The sequence below is a fragment of the Hemibagrus wyckioides genome, linkage group LG27, assembly GCF_019097595.1.
Source record: "Hemibagrus wyckioides isolate EC202008001 linkage group LG27, SWU_Hwy_1.0, whole genome shotgun sequence".
Taxonomy (NCBI): Eukaryota; Metazoa; Chordata; class Actinopteri; order Siluriformes; family Bagridae; genus Hemibagrus; species Hemibagrus wyckioides.
This window is the reverse complement of record NC_080736.1, coordinates 4,544,116-4,571,315: the sequence shown is the minus strand read 5'-3', so window position 1 is coordinate 4,571,315 and position 27,200 is coordinate 4,544,116. Positions and strand designations below refer to the sequence as shown.

At 36.8% G+C, this 27,200-nt stretch overlaps 1 protein-coding gene across 1 annotated transcript in view; it reads left to right on the top strand.

The window, feature by feature from the left end:
- Positions 1-25,705, top strand: part of tox3 (TOX high mobility group box family member 3) — a 68,435-nt gene extending 42,730 nt beyond the window's left edge. The window contains exons 3-7 of the mRNA XM_058382158.1: positions 4,761-5,012; positions 20,684-20,947; positions 21,427-21,651; positions 22,475-22,555; positions 23,024-25,705. Coding sequence (XP_058238141.1) covers positions 4,761-5,012; positions 20,684-20,947; positions 21,427-21,651; positions 22,475-22,555; positions 23,024-23,746 — 1,545 coding nt within the window. The 3' untranslated portion in view covers positions 23,747-25,705. The remainder of the gene's footprint in view (positions 1-4,760; positions 5,013-20,683; positions 20,948-21,426; positions 21,652-22,474; positions 22,556-23,023) is intronic.
- The last annotated feature ends 1,495 nt before the right edge of the window (positions 25,706-27,200 follow it).

The window sequence follows — 27,200 nt, the reverse complement described above, 5'->3', positions numbered from 1 at the left end:
TACATCATAGATAGATAGTGATGGCTGGATGGATGGATGGATGGATGGATGGATGGGTGGATGGGTGGATGGATGGATGGATCGACGGATAGATGGATGGAGGCATAAAAATCTGGGTTTTGGATAGACTGGTTAAATAGAAAGATGTATGAATGAATAAATAGATAGTGGCTCACTGGCTAGATAGATATTGTATGGATTACTAGAAATTTGAAGGATAGATAGATTAATGGATGGATGGATAGACTATTAGGTAGGTGGAGAGATGATAATAAATGGATGGATGGTTTTTTAAAAAATATCTGGATGGGTGGATAGGTGAATAGTAAGATGAATCGATGGCTAGATACATGTATGTTTAAATAGATGGGTAGAACATTGAATGAACATATGTGGTAAAAGACTGTTAGCAGAACTGGAGTCACACACACACACAATCAGTCTGGCACCTCTTACCAGCACACCAGTGCTGACAGATGACATCCCCCAACATCAGACATGCCCCCACTGCATGTGTCTCGATTCTCATTTACACACACACACACACACACACACACGTACACACACACACGTACACACACACATACACAGACCTTTGCTGTCTCCTGGAGCAGATGTTAATTTGGATGATCATTAGCAATGGGAGATAAAGAAAAGCTGCAGTCACTGTAGACACTGATCTCTCTCTCTCTCTCTCTCTCTCTCTCTCTCTCTCTCTCTCTGGGTCTGTGCTTTGTTACTTGTTAGTCTTAAAGGTCATAAGCATGTTTATATGTTGTGTGTGTTGTGTTTTAGACAGATTTAGGTCAAAGGCCATTACTCTTTCCCTCTGTTTCTCTTGCTCTCTATGTGTCTCTCTCTCTCTCTCTCTCTCTCTCTCTCATTCTCTCTGTTTCTTTTTTGTTATTGTAGAAACATGCTGGCACGGCAAGTCTTATTCACAGAGAAAGGTCATGGGGCAAAGCGAAAGAATACCTCCATTTCCTCTCTCTCTCTCTCTCTCTCTCTCTCTCTCTCTCTCTCTCTCTCTCTCTCTCTCTCCCCCTTCATCTCTTTTCATTTTTACCCCCATTGTTTTAATCTGACATTCTCTCTCTCTCTCTCTCTCTCTCTCTCTCTCTGTCTCTCTTGCTCCATTGTTTCAATCTGACATTAAAGGGGAATGAAACTAAGATACTAATTTTAAAACATGTATTTTTGATAGATGATAGAAAAAAATATTAAAAATACAGTATACAGTATAACCTGGCCATCAGAATTTTGTGAAAAAATGTAAAAAGTGCAGATGGAATGTTTTATGTAGACGTGTGAACACTACTCTTAAATTAAGCAAATATTATAATAATAATAATAATTAATATTTAAATTATATTTAAATGTATTTTTGAAAGTGAGGAAATATATATGAGAAATATATATTTTATATATAGAGAGAGCATATTGTATATTTGTATAGTTTTTATTGTATATTTTCCATATATAGTAAATAAAAAAATGGTTAATTTACAAATAAAAATAAAAATAATAAAAAATAATAATAATAATTTTTTAATAGATTTAAGTTTAATATTTTTTTTTCAGGATATTTTTATTAAGAAAGTTTTTTTTTATTATTTTATTTGAGAATAAAACATCAAAATTCAAAGCACCCAATTCTCCCTGAGTCCAAGAAGTAATTTAATTTTTTCCATATTGCATAAAAGTTTTCAAAACAAGGCTTTCTCCATACAATAACATTAAAAGTGGAAATAAAGCAAAAAAATGTAAAAGAATTTAAAACACGTATTTGAAAAGCGTATTTGAAGCTGTAATTGTAATGGGGATCATACCTGGTCCCGTGTAAGGATGCTACCATGTGTAGGTTTATTTACAAGTAAAAGCAGAGGGGACAAAGTTTAAACACACAGCAGTGTAATTCGACTTCGATGCAAATTCATCAAAGTGAAATTAATGCAAAACTATTGGAATCCACCTGCAAGGGTAAATATAACTATACATTTAACATGGGAGAGTATTGAGCACCTAAGGTTAAATAAATAAATAAATAAATAAATAAATAAATAAATAAATGATCTCAACGAGACAGACTGGGAAATTACTAGACCTCAAAATAACTAAATCACAGTTTTTAATAAATTAAATATATATTTAGATATTTTTTTTATTAATAATAAATATTTATATAGTCTATCAACAGGCTAGATATTAGGTTTATACAAACTCCAAACTACTCATATTTTATTTTTATAACATAGAAATGTTCAGCCAAATTAAAACAGTTCCTGAACCATTATTAAACACATCTTAACCTTTTAATCGCATTCTTCTTTTTTATGACAGGAATTCATTCCATTTACTCGAGTTGAACATGGGCTCTTTATACAGATTGCAGATTACAAAACACTACTTATCAAGGCCCTTTAGATAAGGGCCAAATGCTGCAGATGTTCTGTGCAGAACCTTTAAGAGTTCTCCCAGAGGGCCGACTGAAGAACCCTTAAGTGTATGCTAACGTTCAGTGACAATAAGAACAAGGCGTGACAAGAACTAGGCAATGGCAGGATGCAGATAAAGTATCTTGTAGGTGACTGTTTAAGCAGGAATGGTTGCAAGATACACTGTTAGGATTCCGGGGAGTTTCGTTGGTGGTTAGTGGATGATGTAAAACATAGAGCCATAACGATATCCTCTTCAAAATGTTGCACACATTTTCAACTATGATGTAAATCCATGGATCATATCATTATGGGTTGATTTAATCCTTTTTGTAGTACAATAATCTTGTCTTCAGGTCTTTGATTTGCAACACACCCATTCTCATTTGCTTTAAGAAATTTTCTTATTCAAATAAAGACTCCAAATGAAGTTTTCCATCTCAGGGCCTCCTTCCAAGGACCTTCAAGTGAGCTGTACTATAATTTTTGACTCATATATTGTATGTACTGGATCATATTTTTTATTCAGTAACGATTGAATTATTGATTAGTCGAATATGATTCGCGGTAGGTGGTGGTAGCTCAAGTGGTTAAGGCTCTGGATTGTTGATCGGAAGACTGGGTTCAAGCCCTGGCATTGCCTAGCTGCTACTGCTGGGCAATTGTGCAAGGCCTTTAACCCTTCCTGCTTCAGAGGCACTATATCATAGCTGCCCCTGCACTCTGACCCCAACTTCCTTAGTTGAGATATGCGAAGAATAGAATTCCACTGTGCACTAATGTATGTGTGGTGAAAATAAAGGCTTCTTTTTTTTTGCATTATACAGCCAAATGCAAGTGGACATCTGAACATCACACTCACTCAAACTGTTGCCACATGACTGTATATTTTGGCTTTGTATGATGTAGAATTAAAATTTCCCTTCACTGGAACTTAATCGGTTCCAGCGATGACGGTGCTGGTGTACAAACCAAGCTCTGTGAATGAAGACACATGGTGTGTTAAGGCTGCAGGAGAAGAGCTCAAATGTCCTGCACAGAGCCATGACTCAACCCCACTGAATACCTTTGGGATGAACTGGAACACCGACTGCACCCCAGACCTCCTGACCATCCCAAAATCAGTGCCTGATCTCACTAAAGCTCTTGGGGATGAAGCTAATATGGGCAAAGGCTAAATCAGGAATGGGGTTTTCAAAAAAATGTTATTGTATTGTTCCTTTCCATAGCATCTTTAGGTTAAACTGCCTCCTTTCACAACTTGGTCTTGGCAAGAAAATGAATCTTCACATTTTGAAGAAAGCCAAAATATGTCAGAGATTTTTGGCCAAAACCCAATTCAACCACAGTGACAAATTGTTTAACTAATGAATGAATCTACATTCTTTATAGAAAAATACACTTTAAGATAAGTGCAAGCCAAAAATTCAAGCCTGTATAAGAAGTCCAGAGACCTGGGGATAGATAATCTATAATGCTGGTGCTGTAGGTACAGAGATAAAAAAGCCCGGGTCCTGGAAAGTAGAAAAGAGAAATCCCCAGAGAGAGAGAGAGAGAGAGAGAGAGAGAGAGAGAGAGAGACAGACAGAGACAAGAGAGAAAGACAGCAGGAGTGACAGGCAGATGGGGAGAAAGAACAAAAAAAATCTACTGGAAGGCTGCTGGGATGGAGAGAACTGTAAGAACTTGAAGAATTCCATCTCCAAGAAGTCAAACTAAGTAAATTAAGCGTGACGGTGGAGTTTAATTCTGAGGCAGCAGGGTTTGGCAGCTTGATGAGCAGATTTACGGCTGTGAGCGTTAGGAACAAAGCTGAACATTTCTGAACCAAGCAAAAGCATCTGTGAGAAATATTTAAAAAGCCTGATTTTCTTCTGAACATTTTATAATTTTAGCATCCGTTGAACTCGTCTTAAATATGGATGCTTGCTTTATTGATGGCAGAACGATATCCAAGGCACGACGTCTCCTTTACTATACTATACTATACGATGTCCTCTCGTCTAATGGACTTCTTGTGTGGAATATTAATGGCTTTTGTATGATTTAAATTGCTCGGCTTAGCGCGTCTCCAATCCCGACAATCCAGAAGACGTGGTTTGGGTCAGATGTCACAGTAGTTGGTTGGCATGCTGGCTGTAATAAGCTTTGCGGACTCAGAGGCTTCAGATAATCTCTATAATTTACACAGCACTGAAGTCGAAATTCACAGAGCATACTCAAGCAGTTTGAGTTAAATAGAAGATACAAGAAATCTAAATTAAATAATATAATATTGAACTATTATTTATCTCTTGCCCTGTATTTTTTTTTTTCATTATTCAGACATTTCACACTCCAAGTTTGGGAGATGAAGAGTTTGAGATCCCTCCCATCACTCCTCCTCCGGAGACCGAGTCCGGTCTGGGACTCCATGATGGGGGCTCATCATTCCCCGGGCTTCCTGAACATCCCAACCCTCAGCGAGCACATTTCACCCCACAGTTCCCACCTCAGAGTCTGGATCTGCCTTCCATAACCATCTCCAGGAACATGATGGAGCAGGATGGAGTGGGCATCAATAATGGCCTCCCTGTGGTGAGTGTTTGATCAGTGATGTATTGAACCATAGCTTGAAGTTGGATTCTGGTTGATGTTCTTCTTTGAATTATGAACCGTTCATTAAATATTAAACAGCCAATATATCATAATATTGTGATAAATTGCATCATTTCTGAGGAATCATTAGCACACTGTAAACCAACTCCACCATTTCTTACAGAAACAAAAACATTTAAACGCATTTGAGCAAACATTTGATGAAATTGTATTGATAATGCATACAAATGCGACTGTGTACGTATTTATTTACACACTGTATGTCATCATGATGCCAGAATACATAGTACATAGTATCCTTTCTTCCTTTTAATAACATTGTAGATACTATAGACACTAATGTTATAGTAACACACATCTGTATAACACGAGACACACAATAATGCATTTTGTCTTTTTTAAATCTCACACAGTATAGTTAAATTAAATTAATTTAATCAGAATTTTATGAACTCAGTATCCAATCATAGAATAAAGCAATATATAATAAGTTGTATAAAATCTATAGAAAATATATTATTAATAATAATAATAATATTTAAAATATATAAAATAATAATAACAATTATTATTATTATTATTATTATTATTATTATTATTATGCTATACATATTATTATTATATATAATCATATATATATATTTTTAATTATATATTGTAAATGTAAGTATTACAGTAGCATTCTTTGGTTATGCCATAAATATAAATAATATATATTTGGTTATATGACATAAGAAATTATTTACATTTAATAAATAAATAAGACATTATTTACATTTAAATAAGTATTGTTACTATACATATCATAATATATAAAAAATTTAAAAAAAATAAGGGAAAATTAAGAAAAAATTAAGCGAAAATACATTACATATATTCTAAATGCATGTAATATATTTAAATATCGATATTAGTTTTACGTCATGCTTGTAGGTTACCTGAAACAGGTAATGACATCATAATCTAATGCTTATAATGTGCTTATGATCTTTTTTCTATGAGCTCATGCCAGACATTACAAAGCATATAATCCATTATATTAAAAATGTCACAAAGACATTTTCAGCGTTCAGGGAATTTATTACTTCTTTACTTTAATGGATGCATGAGTGTGATGATGGAGATCTACTGAACATATTCAGTATATATATATAATAAAACTCATTCATTATGCCGATATCTCCATAGGCCACAAATAGAGCACACAACCTACAATTACGCAACACATTATAATTCACAAACCCACCCAAGCCCAGACGTTGCAGTGGCTGGAGCATCGTTAACCAACATCATCTAGATAACGTATGGAGCCATAAAGGGACGATTCCTAAAGGTCAAAACTATATAGGAATATATTGCTTTCACCTTTCACTGTTATGAAAAGTGACATTGGACAGACATGTGGTGCAGGCGTTCTGTCGTTTCATAACCGTAATGTTTTATGATTGAGCTGTGATGAAGGCTAATGCAAAAAAAAAAAAAAAAGAAATAAGAAAAAAAAGAGGAGTGGTTCCTAAATGCCAGCGCAATATAAATGCATTGAGGAGTACGAAAGGGAAATGTCAGAGTGAGACTATTTATATTAAACGCTGCTGTTACAGAAATGAAATCTCTGTCACTGAAATATGAATATATAAGGAAGCGCAAAAGGTCAGAAGCCTTGACATCCCTGGCACATATCTTTCTTTTTTAGTTTGTGTGTCTTTTTTTAAAACAAAACTACCAAAATGTAGAACTGCAGAACTCACTTTAAGTGGATTTTAGTTCATTTTTTGAATTGTGTTTTAAATCTGTTTATTTTCATTTCTATTAAAGTAACTGGACGAAGACTAAAACTTTTCCTTGCTTCAGGCATGTAAAAAACTTTAAACAGAAAGAAAGAAAGGAAGAGACAGACAGAAAGAAAGAAAGGAAAAAAGAAACAAACAAACAAACAAACATAAAAAAAGAAAAGAAAGAAAGAAAGATAGAAAGAAAGAAAGAAAGAAAGAAAATATTTCATGGAGTGTTAGACATCTAGTGCAAAAAAAATAAAATAAAATAAAAATAAAAAACAACACAAATTCTTGACACAATTCCAACAGGTTTATTTTTTAATCTAATTGTCAAACATTTATTCTTGTATGTAGACAGTCTGTATTTCTGATTGTGATTGGATTTTTTATTTAGACAGTCTCTCTCTCTCTCTCTCTCTCTCTCTCTCCCTCCCTCCTGTCATGTCAGCCATTTTTCTCCTGAAACATTCACAACTAATGCAATTTGATCCTCGTTCTTCCTACTAGGTCTCTCAGACAAAAGCCCATGAACTCACATTGATTTGAAACATGCCTGAGTTGTACACGGGGCTATATTGGATTAGAAAGGTGATACACACTCAAGATGTGTTCCTTATGGTTTCCACTAGCAATGCTGCACATTATTCTTTTAATCTAATAGGCTTTTCAATGACAGCCTGCCAAAGTAACCAAAATTACATCACTGCACCATCAATCGTCTTGACAATATGACACATTACAGCTCCTGATGGAGCTTAATGTATTTTAAGTAAGGAATAAAACATGATGGGGCATGCTGTGATTGGAAAATAATCAACTTTGCGAGTGGGATGGCCTATTTTCCAATAAAAGCACATCCCAACGTGTTTTATATCTCTTACAGCACAGCGGTAACATTTTTATTTTTGCTTTTTAGCTGTTTATAGTTCACAGAGGAGCGTCCGTGGAATAGGTTAGTTCCTGCTATCATTTACATTTCTGGCATTTGGCAGACGCCCTTATCCAGAGTGACTTATTTTATTCAACCGAGCATTAAGAGCCTTGCTCAGGGGCCCAGCAGTGGCAGTTTGGTGGACCTGGGATTCACAAATTTACAACTTTCTGATCAGTAGTCCAACACCTTAACCACTAAGCTTCCACATCCCCCAATAGCACTAAAACAAGCATATTTCTTATGAAGTTATTGAACAAATTCAGCTCGTCACATTACAACATATGGTTCTGAAGGGTGAAGGAAATTCTGACACTGGAGACTCCTTCCATTTGCACTAAACAAGTAATTGTGTACAGAAAACTTCAGCATGGCACAACACCTTCTGACCAATCAGAATCAGGCATTTCGTTTCATTGTCTGTACCACTTATCCGATCTATCCTCAGGCGTCATCAGGCATCAAGGCAGGATACACCCTGGATGGAGTGCCAACCCATCACAGGGCACACACACACACACACACACTCATTTACACACAACGGGCAATTTAGAGACTCCAGTCAGCCAAAAACATGTCTTTGGACTGTGGGAGGAAACCGGAGCACCCGGAGGGAACCCACCAAGCACGGGGAGAACATGCAAACTCCACACATACAGTGAGCGGGAGCGAGACTCGAACCCAGGATGCTGGAGGTGTGAGGCTAACATGCTAACCACTAAGCTGCCAGAATCAAGCAGTTGTTATAATATAAACCCATTCAACAAAACATAGTAAGCAAATTTGATGGTGGTAGCTCAAGTGGTTAAGGCTCTGGGTCGTTGACCAGAAGATCGGGGATTCAAGCCCCAGCACCACCGAGTTGCCCCTGTTGGGCCCTTGAGCAAGGCCCTTAACCCTTTCTGCTCCAGGGGTGCTGTATCATGGCTGACCCTGTGCTCTGACCCCAACCTCCAAGGCTGGGATATAAACGAAGAAAGAATTTCACTGTGTGGTAATATATATGTAACAAATAAAGGCTATTTCTAAATTCTATTTCAATTCTATTTTTATGACACGGACAGCTACTCAGTCGTACAGAGGAATAAAATTTGAAATTGTAATTCAGTCCATGCTCCAGGTCTAGTTCCACTTCCATTTGCCTCGTGTTTACTTATTTATCTCCTATTAATACATTCGCTAACTATTCACTTACTTATGCTAACTCAGCTAATTCCTCACTCCCAGGCCCAATTCAGCAAGATCTGCTTCTCGTTCTGCATGCGGCTGGCGGGGGCCTTGAACATGAAGTCATTATTTATTTAATCGACTTCCCCTAACAAGCTCCCCACATCTCCCTTCGCTCTCGTTTCAGTCTCGCTCTCGTCTCTCAGCATGAGGGCAATCTGATTTTCAGAGGCTTTTCCCTCCCAAAAAAAAAAACCCTGATGCTGTAGAAGAGCAATTTCACTGACAGATTTTCTTGTTTTTTTTGTTCCTAAATCCTTTCTGAAAAATAAACAATAAACATTTTAAAAACATTGTGATATTTTCCTCCGGAATAAAATATTAGATAAATTTATTAAATTTAAAATATAAATGATAAATTATTAAAGAGTGTATCAGGATAAAGCTGACAGAAAAACATAGTGTTGCATTTTTTAAATAAATTACATATATATATTTTTTTTTTACAGTTTTAAAGCTTCCGTATGAAAGCTGAAAGACATGAATATTCATGAGTGCTGACACTCTCTGGCAGACTGCCTTTCCTAAGCGAAAAGTGTCACACAAAATTTCAATCAATGTATTGTTTTATGGGAATGGATGAACAGGATGCTTTTCACTACATGTCGTAACAAAGGCTCTGCTTTGCATAATCCACTTCTCAGATATCTTGTGAAAATAGTATGCATTAGTATGTGTTTTATATCCATATCCCAGATTTTTAAAGTTTAAACTCCTCAGAACGTGTACACACATGTTGCTCAGAGATTACTGTAGTGCAATTTATCCTGAGTATTCAGTAGTGTGGTGAGATTTGTGCCACTAATATGATATAAGTAACTAAAATAAGAACAGGGCGTGTCTAAACATGTCTAAAAAACACACAACAGACCAGACTCAAAAATCTGCTGCTTTCAGTCTGAAACTGTTGATAAAATAATGTCTAGAGTCCCTCAGATCATTTCAAAATGGTTGATGTTACTTGACAAGTTAGACACAATGAAAGAAAGAAAGAAAGAAAGAAAGAAAGAAAGAAAGAAAGAAAGAAAGAAAGAAAGGTAGACAGACAGGTAGAAAAAAAGAAAGACAGACAGACAGGTAGAAAGAATGAAAGACAGACAGATAGACAGAAATAAATAAATGAAGAACTAAAGAAAGAAAGAAAGAAAGAAAGAAAGAAAGAAAGAAAGAAAGAAAGAGAGAGAAATACAGGTAGAAAGAATGAAAGACAGACAGATAGACAGAAATAAAGAAAGAAAGAAAGAATGAAAGAGAGAGGGAGAGAGAGACAGACAGATAGACAGAAAGCAAGACAGATAGATAGACAGAAAGAAAGAAAGAAAGAAAGAAAGAAAGAAAGAAAGAAAGAAAGAAAGACAGACAGAGAGAGAGAGAGAGAAACAGACAGACAGAAAGAAAGACAGAAAGAGAGACAGAAAGAATGAAAGACAGACAGATAGACAGAAATAAATAAATGAAGAACTAAAGAAAGAAAGAAAGAAAGAAAGAAAGAAAGAAAGAAAGAAAGAAAGAAAGAAAGAAAGAGAAATACAGGTAGAAAGAATGAAAGACAGACAGATAGACAGAAATAAAGAAAGAAAGAAAGAATGAAAGAGAGAGGGAGAGAGAGACAGACAGATAGACAGAAAGCAAGACAGATAGATAGACAGAAAGAAAGAAAGACAGACAGAGAGAGAGAGAGAGAGAGAGAAACAGACAGACAGAAAGAAAGACAGAAAGAGAGACAGAAAGAATGAAAGACAGACAGATAGACAGAAATAAATAAATGAAGAACTAAAGAAAGAAAGAAAGAAAGAAAGAAAGAAAGAAAGAAAGAGAAATACAGGTAGAAAGAATGAAAGACAGACAGATAGACAGAAATAAAGAAAGAAAGAAAGAATGAAAGAGAGAGGGAGAGAGAGACAGACAGAAAGCAAGACAGATAGATAGACAGAAAGAAAGAAAGAAAGAAAGAAAGAAAGAAAGACAGACAGAGAGAGAGAGAGAGAGAGAGAGAGAGAGAGAAACAGACAGACAGAAAGAGAGACAGAAAGAAAGAAAGAGACAGACAGACAGAAAGAAAGAAAGAAAGAAAGAAAGAAAGAAAGAAAGAAAGAAAGAAAGAAAGAAAGAAAGAAAGAAAGGGTTAATGTTACTTGAAAAGGATCTCATAATCTGTCTATATTTGTGTATAATCTGATTATACAGGATTTATTCTGGACATGTGAGAAGGTTTTTTAACAAATTTGCATTTAAACATTACCCTGAATTCCTGCTTTCTATCGCACTGACATCACAGACAGCCCAGTGTATGCAAAAGAAAAATTTACATTCATAACGTATTATTCATAAGGAATAGAACTTTACAGGATGTGTCATTATGAGGAAATAAGCAACGGCAGGGTGATGTGATGAAGTTCCTGTTTCTACACCAACATCAGTTATTTTTATATAAGACCATGTCCTAAAGGGACTTTATTCTTCTTTTACGAGAATACTGTATCACGGATTAGTTATTTAATCACTAAAGAACAAAACCGTACACTTTAAATGTAACTTATAATCACAGAAATGTTGTGGGGAAAAAAATAAAGTTCCTGTTATCAGTTATGTTACAGCAGCTAAAAATATCCGCCATTCTTTTTTAATTTATTTATTTTGTTTTCTTTTTCTTCAAATGTAGTTTGGACATTTTACTGAGAAATACATTTTCCTAAGCTTGCAAAAGACATTTAAAAAAAATTAATTCATTCATTATTTAATTAAATAAATTAATTAATTAAATTAAAGAATGAATTAAAGAATAAATACAATAAATACAATAAATAAATAAATAAATATCCTTTCACTGAAGTCTTCATATAAAACAAATTAATAATAATTTAAATAATAATAATAATTTAAATAATAATAATAATTTAAATAATAGTAATGTAATTGTCGATATTGTGGAGTGTCACACAAACAGGTTCGACCAATCAGAATCGAGGAATCAACATTGGTACAAAATGACAGTATTATTCGTTTCTCTCAGACAGTTTTTTAGGGTTTAATAAGTTATTTGTACCACACCAGTAGATCCACAGATGATTCTTCACACAGTGACAAGGCAGTGTCGAGCAGGCTGGTAAATAAAAATGGAAAATCTGAATAGTGGCACTGAAAGAAAGTGTGTACTCTATTCATCTCTCTCTCTCTCTCTCTCTCTCTCTTATCTCCCTTCCAACCTGAGTAGTTCTGACATTGGTTGTACATCAATTTCTTAAAGTGGATTTTTTTTTTTTCGCCCACCTTCACCTTCATATTTCATCCCCCTTTACCCCATCACACACACACACACACTTTGTATGCGAGCACCATTGTGACGTATCTTCTCACTCATAAATGAAAGATATCGATGCAAGCATGCAGTACCTAATGAAGACTCAGACTGACCTTCTGTGTGATTGATTCTGTAATTTGGTTTTCGCAGACGGTACTCAAAATCAAATCATAGCGAACAAGTTTTAAATACCTGTCGTGCTGAAATGGAAGGAGGGAAACGGTCGGAGATTATTTTTTGTTGTACCTTGGACGTTTATGATTAGGACGCATCAATAAAAGCAACGATATCGGGATAAATAAGGCTCCGATAACAACATCTTATACCATGTGATGCTTGACCAGAATGACCAGACGATACAATATGACAGCAAAATTGCGAAAATATCAAACGCATCTTCCTACAACACAAGCAATCTGATAAAATCTTATATATAAAACTCAGAAGGAGGAGTTTATTTCTTTTCACGTTGCCTAGCCAAGAAAAAATAGCTAAACGAAATAGACAACACTGAGTTGAGTGAAAATGACAGCTCTTACCCGAGGTGTTGTTCTTGACCCACTGACAACGCAAACCTACTTTACTTACAGCTGAACGCTTTTTAAAAGTGGAACAAAATCCGCTCTTCTCCACCGCAACCCTACTCAATCGAATGTAAACTCGTAAACTACTAGGGAAAAAAGGGCTAGTTTATTTGTGTTATACACCAAAGACGTTTGGGTTTGAGATCAAGGATGGATATGAGACGAGAGTTTACTTTTTTCCGCATTTATTTCCTGGTATTTAGATCCAGTTGTGTTAAACGTAATAAAATATACAGCCAATTGTTTCAGACTAGCCAAACAAGCAAAAATATTGGAACAGATAAGTCTTGATGTAGTTCTTCCAGGATGCATTCCTCTTTAGATTGGCAGACAGAATGTTCCCAGTTAACGTCTGAATTCATTCTGCTGCATTCCTTCGCCAATAATGATTAGTGAGAATGTTCCAGGAGCAGCCGTGCAAGCCCAAGCCATGATGCTACCGCCACCATGCTTCACAGATGAGCTTGTATGTTTTAAATCACATCCAGAGCAGATGCTTTCTTCCTTTCTGTACACTTCATTCTATCCATCACTTTGGTAGAGGTTAATTTTGGATCCAGAGGTTTTGTGGCTCATCTGTGTACTTCTTCCAAGCCTGAATTCCAATCTTCAGATTCTTTCTGCTGATGAGTGGTTTGCATCTTGTGGTATGGCCTCTATATTTCTTCTCTCGGAGTCTTCCTCAAGTAGTGGAGTCCTTCAACTCTGCCCTTGTGGAGGTGGTTGGTGATGTCACTGACTGTTGTTTTTCTTCCATTTTATTTTTTTTCTTTAGATTTCGCAATGTTTCTTATCAGATGTTGTTGTTTTCCTTCATTGACCAGTTCAGGGTCTGTTGCTCAGTAAACCAGCGGTTTCTTTCTTTTAGGACATTTCAAATTGTTGTATTGGCTATTCTCAATGTTTGTGCAATGCCTCTGATTGATTTTTCTTCTTTTCTCAGCTTCAAAATAGCCTGTATTTCTCCCATAGACAGCTTTCTAATCTTTTTTAACAACAAATGCCGTCTTCACACAGTTTTTCAGAAGTATTTATTGTTTAAGCAATCAATTTAACGGGACACGTGTCAAACACCTGGTTGTTCCAGTATTTTTGCTCACCTTAAAAATCGGGTGGTCTGATACAAGATGTGCCGTGGTCTATACCATTTAACAAATCTACACGTCAACACCATCGGATAGAGGCTGAAATCCTAACCTCATTTCTCTTCTTCATCTTTTGATCTCGTACCCAAACGTCTTCAGGCTACAGCATAAAAACATTGAATCAGCCTTGCTGTTCTAATAGTTTTGGAGGCAACTGTATGTGAACTTTTTTTTTTTAGATAAGTAGAGCAAATTAAAATCTTCCATGATGCCCCTGATTGCTTATTAGTAAGTATGATGCTATTTCGGGAGCAGTAAGTACTGAAAAAACGTCTGTGTGTGTGTGTGTGTGTACTGAAAAAAAAATAATGGTACTGATAAATCCCTAGTTATGCGAAAGGATGTTTTATGCATGCAAAATGAGAGACAGTGGCAGAGAGAGTACCATAAATCCGTTCAGTTTTATTGTATTTGATTTAAGGACAAACCGCCACAGGTAGTCTAAAGAAGAAGAAGAAGAAGAAGAAGAAGAAAAAATGGTTGGCAAAATAAAGGCAAATTGTGTTGGTTTAAAATGGCAGCAGAGCAGTGAATATGTGCAAAGAGCTGATAAACTATCTTTAATAGAGCTGACCTTTTCACGCTGGCCAAAGTTACTGACAGAATCATCCTTATAATTACCATATAGATGATTTCACCCAACACCCCCTCTCCTTTCCCCTCCTTGCCCTCCTCCTCCTCCTCCTCCTCCACCAATGGAACATTTCCAAGAGCACTGTGAGGTTGATTGAATGGAAATTGAACTTGTTAACATTCTTTTCAGTGTGGAACAGCTCATACCAAGATGCTTTTAATAAATCCACCACTAACTCGCAACCCCCCATCTCTCTCTCTCTCTCTCTCTCTCTCACCGTATCTTTTCAGACCAGTCTGTCACATGCTTCTTTAAATTTCAACCCTCTTCCATTTTGGAAAAAGAGACAGGAGGGGCTGTTTGCATTTTTCTTTCTTTCTTTTTTTGTGTCAGTGTTTGTGCGATCATGAGTGTGGAGGACTGGTCCATGTTTTTTCGGGGCCATAACCGCTCTCCCTGGTGGTGGTTAAGGCTTTGATGAAAGAGGATTGGATAGTGTTTGAAGTAGAAGCAAACAGTCATCGATCAAAGGTGACTCGGTGTTTGACATGAATGCTGTTGAGTATTGTGTGATGTCAGATTCCTTTAGGCGCTGCGCTTTCAGAGCCTTTTGTGTCGGCCGAGCCCAAGCTGTATACGCTGTTATGAAAAATGACCTTCTTTACCATTACATAAGCTTTTTTGCATAGGCTTAAAACATGCTTCGGGATGGAAAAACAGTCATTTGTGTGTCTCATTATTTCATAAACTGAATACATTTATAAACACAGTAACAAAAGGGCAATTAGCAAGATGTGAAATGTGTCTAGTTTGTGTTTTCCCTGCTAACGTATTAACTCATTTCTGAGATAAGGAATAAATAGTGCTTTTGAAATGAGCAAAAATGACACACCAGTTAATTAAAGTTGCTGGAACATAGTTGCTTGGCAACAGAAATATGGACAGAAGACATGAATGAAAGAATAAAACAATCTAGCTAATGACTAGGATTCATAGCTAGCTAGCTAGCCAGTTATAAATCGGTTTACGATCAAATAAATATATTTATGTTACAAAGAGAGAGTTGATCTGGGATTTCCTTCGGGATCAATAAAGTATCTGTCTGTCTGTCTGTCTGTCTGTCTGTCTATCTATCTATCTATCTATCTTAAACAGATTTGAAACGTATCTGGCTTATGTTTTGCTTGATAAATTATTAATCTTAGAGGTTGTTAGTATAAAAATCTGCTAAAAGTTTGCTAATAATGATATAAACTGTTAAAAAAATTAGCTAATGACAAGGTAGGTCAGATAACAGGCTAGCAGTTCATAACTAGAGAAATCTTATCAATATAATTCAAATTAACGATTAGCCAGATTTGAAATATCTGTTTTCTATGCTAATTTATTAACTAATCTCGATAGTAATAACTATCAAACAACAAATAGTAATAAACTATTTGAATTAATAGTCTTGAAGCCTACAACCACTAACCGATAAGTAACACGACTAGGATTAGCTAGCTAGCTAGCAGTCATGTAGTCATATTTTTCTGGATCAATTTTAGTAATGCAGTTCACTGATATGAACGATTTAACAGATTTGCAATGTGTAGGCTTTATTTCTTATTGATGTAATGAAGGAAATTGGCAAAAGAAAATCCAACATGTTCATTGTTTTAGTTGTTAAAGTTGCTAGGAATAACAGAGAAATATTCAGGGATAACAAATTGGGCTAGTAACTGTTCTACTAGCTAGCTACTGACTGGAAATAGACGATTAACTACATTTTAAACGTGTTTAGTTTGTTTTCACCTTATCTCTGAGGCAATGTGAATGCTGAGCTTTAGCTATGAGTACAAATATGAGCTAACACCTCAGCTAACAAGCTAGCAGGGTTGACACAGGCATGTAAAGGCAGACTGACAGTGAAAGCAAGACAAACATGTCAGGAATATCAACATTTCTTTCAGATGTCATGGTAAAATACAAAGAAAAAGAAACCACATGCTTAAAATGACAATGTAAACAAACTTAGCATGGATCATGGACGCCGCCATCTTGAGAATGAATTCATTTGTTTTCATTTATGTAATAGGAAATAAAAGAAAGAGACTACACTAAAAATAGCCAAATAAGAAAACATCTGAATTGTTAGATAGATAATGAGGTAATTAGTTTCCTAGCCTGTAAGAGAAAACTACTATGAGAATTAGCACAAGGTCAATAAACATGTGTAGCTAATTTTATTCTTTATTTTATTAGATATTTGTTTAGATTTCATGCTAATACCCTATCTTATTGGTGTATGTATATATATATATATATATGAATTCCTCATATAGCTTCTGTGCCTCGGTGGGAACGTTGCTTGAATCTGTAGAAATATTCTATAGGCAAGTAGCTGAAGCTTTTAAAGACCTTGATGGAGATCTCTAGCCTGGGTTGTGTGATTAAATGGTAACACACACACACACACAGCAGGGTGCATAGGACACATCTGGCCTCTTTGCTCTCTAGATAAGAAGTTATTTGCAGATTTATGAAGACTATCAAAAGCATCTCTGAAGATACGAGCTGTAGCCACAGACAAAGTTGCAATCAAAATGCAAATGGCAGAAGTGCAGCAGGGACATGAATAAACAGATTGGTTATTGACTCGCGCCTCACGAGTCAGACTACTGTGACATTAAACATCTACATTCCTACCAATACTGTTAGCAAATTAGCCAACTCGAGCTATATTGGTATTAGTACAGAATGCATTTGGTAGTTTTATCATCAATTTGCTTTTGTCTTACTTTATTTTTACGGTTATTTATCAGCTGGTGAAGCTGGTTGAGGTTCTGCGATAGTCATTTCAAATCCCTGGAGCTTCTTTAGGGCCTACAGCATGAGCGCTAACCTTCAACTTCCTGGATTGTATTCATTTATTATTAACTGAATGAATATACGGTATATTCTTTACTAGGTCTATTCATTTATTTTTAGTATATTCTCAGAATTACATCTGGGTTCGATCAACACACAGGTCCTGTAGAATATATTTTGAAGACACTAGAACTATAAAACTGTTCAGAAAATGAAACCTTAAATCTTATTTAAACTTTAATAATAAATAATAAAAAGCATCAAACATCTGGAAAGAGTCTTCTAAAGCTCTGGAGTTTTTTTTTGTCCCAACATGTAAAGTGCAGGAACACTGACAGTGTGAACATACAGCACATAATTCCTGGGAATTGTTTATTTTATCACTTAGTGTCTCACGATTTGATTTGACTGGCAGCTCCAAATCACAGGTTTAATTGATTGATTAATTAATTAATGAATGTGCTTGTTGGACGTTGCTATAGTAACAACTAATTCAGTGGGACTTGTATGGCAGATAATAACATAATCGTGCTGTTGGTTAAAAATAAATAAATAAATAAATAAATAGACAGAAAATTAAATAAATAAATAAATAAATAAACACCTTCATAAAAAAATCTTTAAAAAAATTATTTGAATATCCATTTAGCATTTATGGAAGGTTATTGCTGCTTATATTATAAGTGCGAACAGGAAGTAATTATTTAGTGGACATTTCATGACATGTGACCGTAAAATAATGAACTCATTGTAACACACCATCACTGCTTATTTTTTCACACCATCAAAGTCTTTTAATCATGATACTCTAATCACCTTAATCTCATACCTTGCATCTTGTAGAAATTTCTCAGTCGAACAAACGACAGATTTTAACACTCAGTCCTTTAAGAGAGAATCTCAGTCCGTTGAAAATCATCTCCCATTTATTCCCTAATTAAAACTAGCTTAAAATATTTCTGTGATCCTGTAAAAGATTTTTATTTCCTCCCATATGGCACTTTTCTACTGTACACATACTGCAAGTGGAATTGTTCCTTTTTTTTCCCTCGTTCGTGTTTGGTGGCTGTTAGGTGTGTGTCACCACTGGGACGGTGTTGATGAGTTGTTACACAGATGGTCAGAGCTAATGAAATCGCAGTCTTTCCCCCTCTCTCTCTCTCTCTCTCTCTCACACACACACACACACACACACATACACACATAAAAACCTAATCTCTAGATGAGTTTCTAGAGCCTGAATTAATGAATTAAAACGCATCCCGACTCTGTCATTCCCCATTAGCGAATTTCATTAAAAAAGCCATTTCTCTTTTATTATTTAACACGGTTTTTAACATTGATTCTAATAAACACTAGCAGATGTTGCCTTCGCCTTGTCATGTGTTCATAGGGAGTTGATTTGGCACGGGAAGGTGCAGAGGGAATAAAAGATGGACAATCCAATCTGTGTGTGTGAAAATGTGTTCTGTAGGAGTTGCTTTCACAGATCCGTGCAATAAGGCCAAGTGCAAGACTTTGTGATGTGTTGACACAGAGGGGAGATTGAGTTGGCGTCTCTGGGAAGGTAAAGCAAACGGAAAGAGAGAGAGAGAGAGAAGTGAAGAGAGAGTATGTATGTGTGTGAAGGACAGGAAAAATAAAGACAGAATGATAATATGAAAGAATATCACCTTGTTCTCCTCTGAGGCTGTTTGGTTTGGTTTTGTACCAGTATTTTTTTCCCTTCTTTGCCCTTTAATCATGTTGCAGTATGAGACTGGCAGCTGCTGTAATTTCCCTCTCAGTTCAATCAATGCGAAACACTTTCTATCCCCAGCACTCACCGCTCACATGTACACACACACTCTCTCTCTCTCTATCCCCTCTCTCTCTCTCTCTCTCTCTCTCTCTCGCTCTCTTTTCTGAAGAAACACGGTCGTTAAGACGAAATTGGCCAGTTACAGCTATGTATAGAATAAAATCCAACAAAGCAAATAACCAAAGACGTGATAGTGGGATACACCCAACGTCCATTATTTTCCTATAACAGGATGTCATGATGTATTATATTCCTCTTACACTGCACCGGTTTACCAACACTTCCAATTTACAAGGCATCAGAGATGTCATGGCGGGATGTGACTAAAGTCTGATTCTGATTCTTTTGCCAGAAGCTTTTTATTTCCTCTTCTGATTGAAAACAATTAAAATTTACATCAGTGTGGTGGCCAGAAGTGTTTTATTTATCTTATATGACACCAGTTTACCAACGATTCCAATTTACAAGGCTAATTATCGAAGATTTGCTGACGTGATTCATCTAAAGTTGAATTTCCCTATATCCGCACATTTTATTCCTCGTTTCTTTATGCCACGGATTTGCTAACACGTACATTTCTTTTATTCACTGACACGTTGTGCGTGTCCATTTATGGTCATGTTTATTGTTGTGGAAACCCACAAAACAAGTCAGCACTGAGTCGTTCCATCACCAGCCTCTTTTTATATATGACAGCGCTTTATACGAAGAAAGAGAGGGAGAGGTCACCCATAAGCTCTCAGATCTAATCTGAGCTCTGTGATATATAGACATATTATACAGAAATATTTTCCCGTCTCTTTGGCAGTCAAAGTGTGATGTATGAAAGCTGCCAGCTGATAGATTTTCATCACCGAACATGCACTGCAGGATCATTTTGCGGCTCCATCATCACCAACACACTCCGAGCTGTAACCTTTAGGACGCCGGACTGCACTGCGCTGCACCGAGGCAGGATGGGATTTTGATTTGGCCGCCGAAACGCGGAGTGACTTACTGGAATAGTTATTCTACATAATTTGATTTTGTGGCTTTGCAATTTTGATGGGTTCCCAGAAGAGTGCTTACAGTCCTTAAGGAGCAGAAATATCCCAGCGGTCCTCTCTGGCAGAAAGCACAGCTGATAAAAGACACGATTTTATGTGTCTAGCTGAGTCTACTTAGCAAGCAATTTAATATTATTTATATATAGTACTTTATTACCCGTACTTACGTCTCTTCGAAAATAAATCACAGGATTTCGTTACTCTATGTCTCTTTTTTTCCTCTGACATTTTGGAAGCCTGCTTTATAGCCACAGGCTTTGGGGATTTTTGAACTTGTAGACTGATTTCAATGCATTCTTTTAACACTGAAAACACTGCTAGGGATTTGAGATCAATTTGATTTTGATTAGTAAACATTAACACCAGTGATAATCGTTTTTGCCTTCATTATGTGTTTATTTTTTGATTTTGTACAGGGTATTTCACAGTCTCAGCTGCGTCAGTACCCGCCAAACCCCACCATGGTCATGCGCTCCATCATCAACATGAACAACCCCAATGCGATGATGTCACGCAACCAGCTGACCACCATCAACCAATCGCAGCTGAGCGCCCAGCTCGGCCTCAACATGACCGGACCGAACATCACCCACACGTCCCCGTCTCCGCCGGCCAGCAAGTCGGCTACGCCATCTCCATCCAGCTCCATTAACGAGGACGATCAGGAGGATGGGAGCAAGGTGAGTGACCGTTGACCTTCTTTGAGTGGGATATTTATATGCTAGTAGTGCACAGAGTCTTTTTAAAGGGTCACTACAAAGACTGCATTTGTCTCTGAACAACATACATGTATAGTCAACTCCAAAAGTATTGGCACCCTTTAAGGGTGAATATAGTACAGTGTAGTGTATTAAAAATTATTTAATATTTACAAAGAAAAAGAACCTTACTAAAAAAAAAATTTCTAGCAAATCTTATTCTCATAAAATTATTATAAATAATATATGTGTTTCTCTGGACACCAAATGTATTGGCAACCCTACAGAAAATGTGCTACTTCTCACTTTAGAACAAACATATTTTGTCCGTTCCTGCTGTGACCTTCTTTTCATGATTGAGTGTATATGTTGTTTGATTGTGTTTCTGTTGTTTTATTTCTTGTTGAATTCACACAAGCAGCTTCCATAAAGCCAATCTCTCGTTCCAATCGTCCTTACAGATCGGTGAAAAGCGTCCAGCTCCAGATGCCGGAAAAAAGCCCAAGACACCCAAGAAAAAGAAGAAGAAAGACCCAAACGAGCCCCAGAAGCCCGTCTCGGCCTACGCACTGTTTTTTCGAGACACTCAGGCGGCCATTAAGGGTCAGAACCCCAACGCTACCTTTGGGGAAGTTTCCAAGATCGTGGCATCCATGTGGGACGGTCTGGGAGAGGAACAGAAACAGGTACACGAGTGCTTGTGATGTGATTGTGTCGTCTGTATTGACATTGATTGTAGACATTACGACTGTTTAGCTAGTGTGGGAGATTCTGAACAGCAGGATATATTTAATTACAGAATTTATTAGGCACTTTTCACTAACATTCCAAAGCGTGCTATGTTAAGCTTCAACATTTCAGTTTAAACATCTAGTTATTTTTTTATTATTCTATCCATTCTGTTTTCTTCCGCTTGGAGATATACTTGCCTAGAACAGAATGTGATTTTATGTTGATTTTGTGGCATTTTTTAAGGTCATTATACTGGTGTAAAATTATTCAGTCTCAGAGGCAACCAGGTCTTGTGCTTCTAGACTGGGATTTCCTGAGGCACAAAATTGTGCTTATTTATTTATTTAATTTTATTTTTTTTATCTATTTAAAACTAAATGTAACACTTATTTATTTATTTATTTATTTATTTATTCTTTTAATTTTTTTTGTGTGTAATTTTGTGCCAATCTGGTGAATAAAAATCTGCTAAAATTTTTTTGGGAGAAAGATTATTTAATTTTTCTTTCATTTTAATTATTAAATTTCAATTATATCATTTGACATTTATGCATTTTTACATTATTTATATTAATATAATGTCTGACTCTCTCTCTTTTTTTTTTCAATTTATTTTTGTTTTTTGTTTTTTTTTCACACGGTCAAGCAATTTGAGCTGCATTTTAAATGCATGAGGTGCTTTATAAATAAAGTCACTGAGAAAATACTGCATTTGTTTCTTACCTGTCTGTTCCTCACACCCTTTATTTCTCTCTATTTTTCCTCCCATCACTGCAGGTTTACAAAAGCAAAACCGAGGCGGCTAAGAAAGAGTATCTAAAAGCTCTCGCTGCTTATCGTGCCAGTCTGGTGTCAAAGGTGAGATCTGTTCCTCCCTCTCTCTCTCCATCTCTCTCTCTCTCTCTTTCTCTCTCTGTGTGTCTCAGTAGAGGTGTAATGATGGCAGGTCGTGAAACCAGCTAATGAGCACACCTCATTAATTTCCAGGATCTGTTTGCTAGCCTGTGGCATTAGCATATCTGTTAATGCCTGCTAAATTATTTGCTGGTATTTGCATATTTGATAGGCATCCATACAGTAGCGAGTCATTACCGAGACGTAGTTGCCGCGTCCCGTGTTTTTCAGAGAACTTTGCGAATGCAACGAGATCAAAAACGAAGGTGTTAAAGTAGGTAACGATGAATGGGGCGGTAATTAATTTAAGGAACAGATGCTGTGTTAATTTTTTTTAGCAGGCAAGTGAAAAAAAAAGAAAGAAAGAAAGAAAGATTTTGTGCTATTCTTGAGTTGCTTCAAAAAATTACCTTAACTCTGTTTCTGTCTCAGGCTGCAGCGGAATCTGCCGAAGCTCAAACTATTCGTTCAGTGCAGCAGACCCTGGCGTCCACCAGCCTCTCCCCCGGCCTGGCTTTGCCGTCTCCACTCTCCTCGCCTCTGTCCCAGCACCCGCCCATGCCCTCAGCCTCCCAGGCCCTGCAGCAAGCCCTTCCTCGAGCAATCGCCCCCAAACCGCTCCAGATGCGTGTCGGAAACAGCCACGTGGTCACTTCGGTCACTGTGGCGCACCAAAACATGGCGCCCGGCATGCCGTCTCAAATGCTGGGCCAGATGTCGTCGTCTCAGATGAGCCCGCCTATGCACGCGGCCATGCAGCAGCAGCATTTGCAGCACCACCAGATGCAGCAGCAGCAGATGCACCACCAGCAGATTCAGCAGCAGATGCAGCACCAGCATTTCCAGCATCACCTGCAGCAGCAGCTTCAGCAGCATCACATGCAGCAGCAGCAGCAGCAGCAACAACAACAGCAGCAGCAGCAGCAGCAGCAGCAAATGCAACAGCATCAGCATCCACATCAACATCAGCATCAGCACATGCAAATGCAGCACATGCAGATGCAACAGATGCATCAGATGCATCAGCAGCAGTCGCATTCGCATTCGCCCGTCCAGCACTCGCCTGGAACGCCTCATTCGGCGTCACTCGGAAGTCCGCAACCACCGCCTCCGCCGCCTCAGATCCAAGTCCTCTCACAAGTCAGCATCTACTAACTACACAAAATTTTTTTTTTTTTTTCCTGCATTCTCAACTCGGAGAGAGAAGACATAAAAAAGGCAGCGTTTCAAAGTTGCTTTTTTTTTTTGAAGTTGCACTTAAGAAGTGTGTAAGAATAACATAAGAATGTTACAAAGAACTGTCCTTTGTTCTAGATGGATATGCGGACACGTGTATAAAAAGAAGAAAGAAACGGAGCCGAAGGCTATTGCCCCGATTTTGTCTATAAAATAGGCAGAGCTACGAAGGGTCTGAGTGCCTGATTTTTTTTTCTTTCTTTCTTTCTTTCTTTCTTTCTTTCTTTCTTTCTTTCTTTCTTTCTTTCTTGTGTGTGCTTTTCTTTTTCTTTCTTCTTCTTTTTTTCTTTAATCTCTATCTTTGAGAAAGTTTCTGGGCACATCGATGGCAGAGGGACAGTCTGGGTCAGGCTTTTTTTTTATATATATATAGAAAAGCTTTATATACTTGGCCAACATTGGTGGTAAAACTACGGAAGCTCTAAACAGAAAGATACTGACAGCTTTCGACTTGACAACACGGAGGACGACGGATACAAAACGGAAGTATTGTCGAACCGTAAAAGACGGGAAGGTGCAGGCGGGGCTTATAACACACACACACACACACACACTGCGGAGGAGATCAACTGCTCTCTGGACAGTTATATCAATAAACATCAATAAATTCCTTTTTTCTTCTTCTTTTTCTCCTACCTACGTTACGTTTTCTGTAAAAGAACCTCGAGGGAGGAACCACGCTTTTCTCCGCATCTCTGGAGAGGCCTGAAATGAGAAGAACTTACTTTTATTGCTGCCAGCGAGCAGTTTTTTGGGGTTTTTTTTCTGTCAACAAGACTCAAAACTGAAAACTCCTGATATCCTGCTGCACATGAGCTGAGGAAACTTTTCCTTTGAGAGAGAAAGAAGAAAAGAAAAGAAAAAAAAACACAACTCTGGCTCAAATGTGTGTATAAATAGCACTCCAAAAAAAAAAAGAAAAAAATTCTATGTATTTGTCTTTACCTCAAAAATTTAAATTAAGTTTCTGTTAAGTTTGTATTCATTTTTGTGTAATAAAAGTGCATATTTTAAGGATATTTTAAGGAGAAATTGCAAAAAAAAAAAAAAAAGAAAAAAAGTCAAGGACTCACGCCAGTGTTTTAACGATCCGTGTATTTTTACACTGTTCCTTGATAGCAATTTAAGTGAAGGGTGGAACTGAGTCCTAGCAGAAGCTTCAAAAATAGTTGGGGAAAGAAAATGAAAGTATTTTCTGCCAGCTGTATAAAAAAAAAAGAAAAAGAAAAGAAAAACACGGTGATGGCGACATAAAGGAAAGTGTACATTTTTCCATAATCACCATGTTCCAGTTTAATACAGAAGGCTTTAAATTCTGTTGATAAACTGACCTGTGGATTGCAAACGTCACGTAGTGCGTCTCCTTTTTTTAATTTTTTTTTTATTTTTATTTTTAAATGATTTCTAATGGCAGCAGTTTTTTTTTCGTTGCTTCTAAATCAAAATCAACTGCTTTAAAAAAAATAAATAAAATAAAATTAAAAAATAGAATAAAGACATTTCTCATAGACTCACCTGGCTTTCGCACCGTTACTAGGACTATACGTTTTACAAGGTTGGGTTGTTTTTGTTTGTTTTTTTTTGTTGTTTTTTTTTTTTTTCCTTCTTGTTTTTATTTTAACGTAAAGAAAATGAATCACATTCCATCATTAACATGTCACACTAGCCCTCGTTTTTTTTGTATGACGTGTTCCATTGTTTGCAATTCAAATAACAATCACAAATATTTATTTGAGAGAAAGTTCGATTCATTTCAAAGATTATATTAGCCATACTTTTGTATGATATATTTCCTCAATGTCTCCTTGTTAGTTATTAAAGACTAAAAAATAAAAAAATTAAAATAAAGACATCCTTACGTCAAGCTTTCCGCTCTTCTTCATTTCTGGCGGGGAAAAATGTGGGTCATTTATTTTTTTATATATTTTTTTTCTCAACTTAATTTTTTGTTAAAAGTCTTTTCGAAAAGTTACACCAACAAGTGTGATTTATTTCCATTCACAGCAACCAGCTGGAGCTCAGGTGTTGTGAAGCGCTGAAACATTTACATATTTACATTTCTGGCGTCTGTACAAACGTACATCTGAAAATATTAACATATTAAAAATTATACACCGACCAGGCATAACATCATGACCACCTGCCTAATATTGTATTGGTCCCTCTTTAGTTGCCAAAACAGCATTAACTTCTTCAGCAGTTTGAGCAACAGTAGCTCGTCTGTTGGATCGGATCACACGGGCCAGCCTTTGCTCCCCATGTCTCCGGTTCACCACTGTTCCTTCCTTGGACCACTTTTGATAGATACTGACCACTGCAGACTGGGAACACCCCACAAGATCTGCAGTTTTGGAGATGCTCTGATCCAGTGGTCTAGCCATCACAATCTGGCCCTTCGTCAATTTCGCTCAAATCCTTACGCTTGTCAACTTTGAGGACAAAATGTTGACTTGCTGCCTAATATATCCCACCCACTAACAGGTGCCATGATGAGGAGATCATCAGTCTTATTCACTTCACCTGTCAGTGCTTATAATGCTATGCCTGATCAGTGCACATGTTTAATATGTTTCTGTGGACGAAACGTGACAGAACAATCACAATCAAATCTTCCGTCATTAGAGAAAATTAACGCTTCATCACCTTCTGACCAATCAGAACCAGGAATTCAGTGAGGTGAATAGAATCCAAATTATGGACTAAACACAAAACCGAACAGCTACATAAAACTTCTACGATGTATTGTCTATTTAAAGGCAGCCTCTAGCTGATAGATTGCTAGTAATGAATCTATGTTGAACCCATTATGTTGTGGTCGATGTAGTGGATATATGTAGGGAGCATGAAGCCTTTAGGCTGCGTCTCAATCAGATTTCTAGTTCAGTAGTCAGGGCGCTGATCTGATCAGAGAGTCGGCCATTTTAAGGACTCGCTCTCTGTCAGTTGCAAAATCCTTCAAGATTCGGTCTGTGAAATATCCTGCAACTCGCCACAAAAACCAGGGAGAATTGATGCTTTATTGATATTTTCTCTTACTGGTAATGATGTCATATTTTTCTTAAGCTCCAAAAATGGTGGACAAAGTTAGCCTACAGATGTAATTAGCATGTTATGACAATCAAATTAGCGTTTTTTTAACTTTATGTGATGTTCTATCAAAATGATTAATGATTAAAAAATGTTTTTATACCCCATAAAACATTTATATGTTTAAGTATAAAACGTAAATATTTGATATGTTTGTGTTTTTACACTTGTGAAGAGGAAATGAAGTTAAGTGAACTTCAGTGTGTAGTGAACCAAACTCATGTACACGACCTAGGAAGCCGATAGAGACACACCCACAGTCTATAAGCTAATAAACACTGTTAGC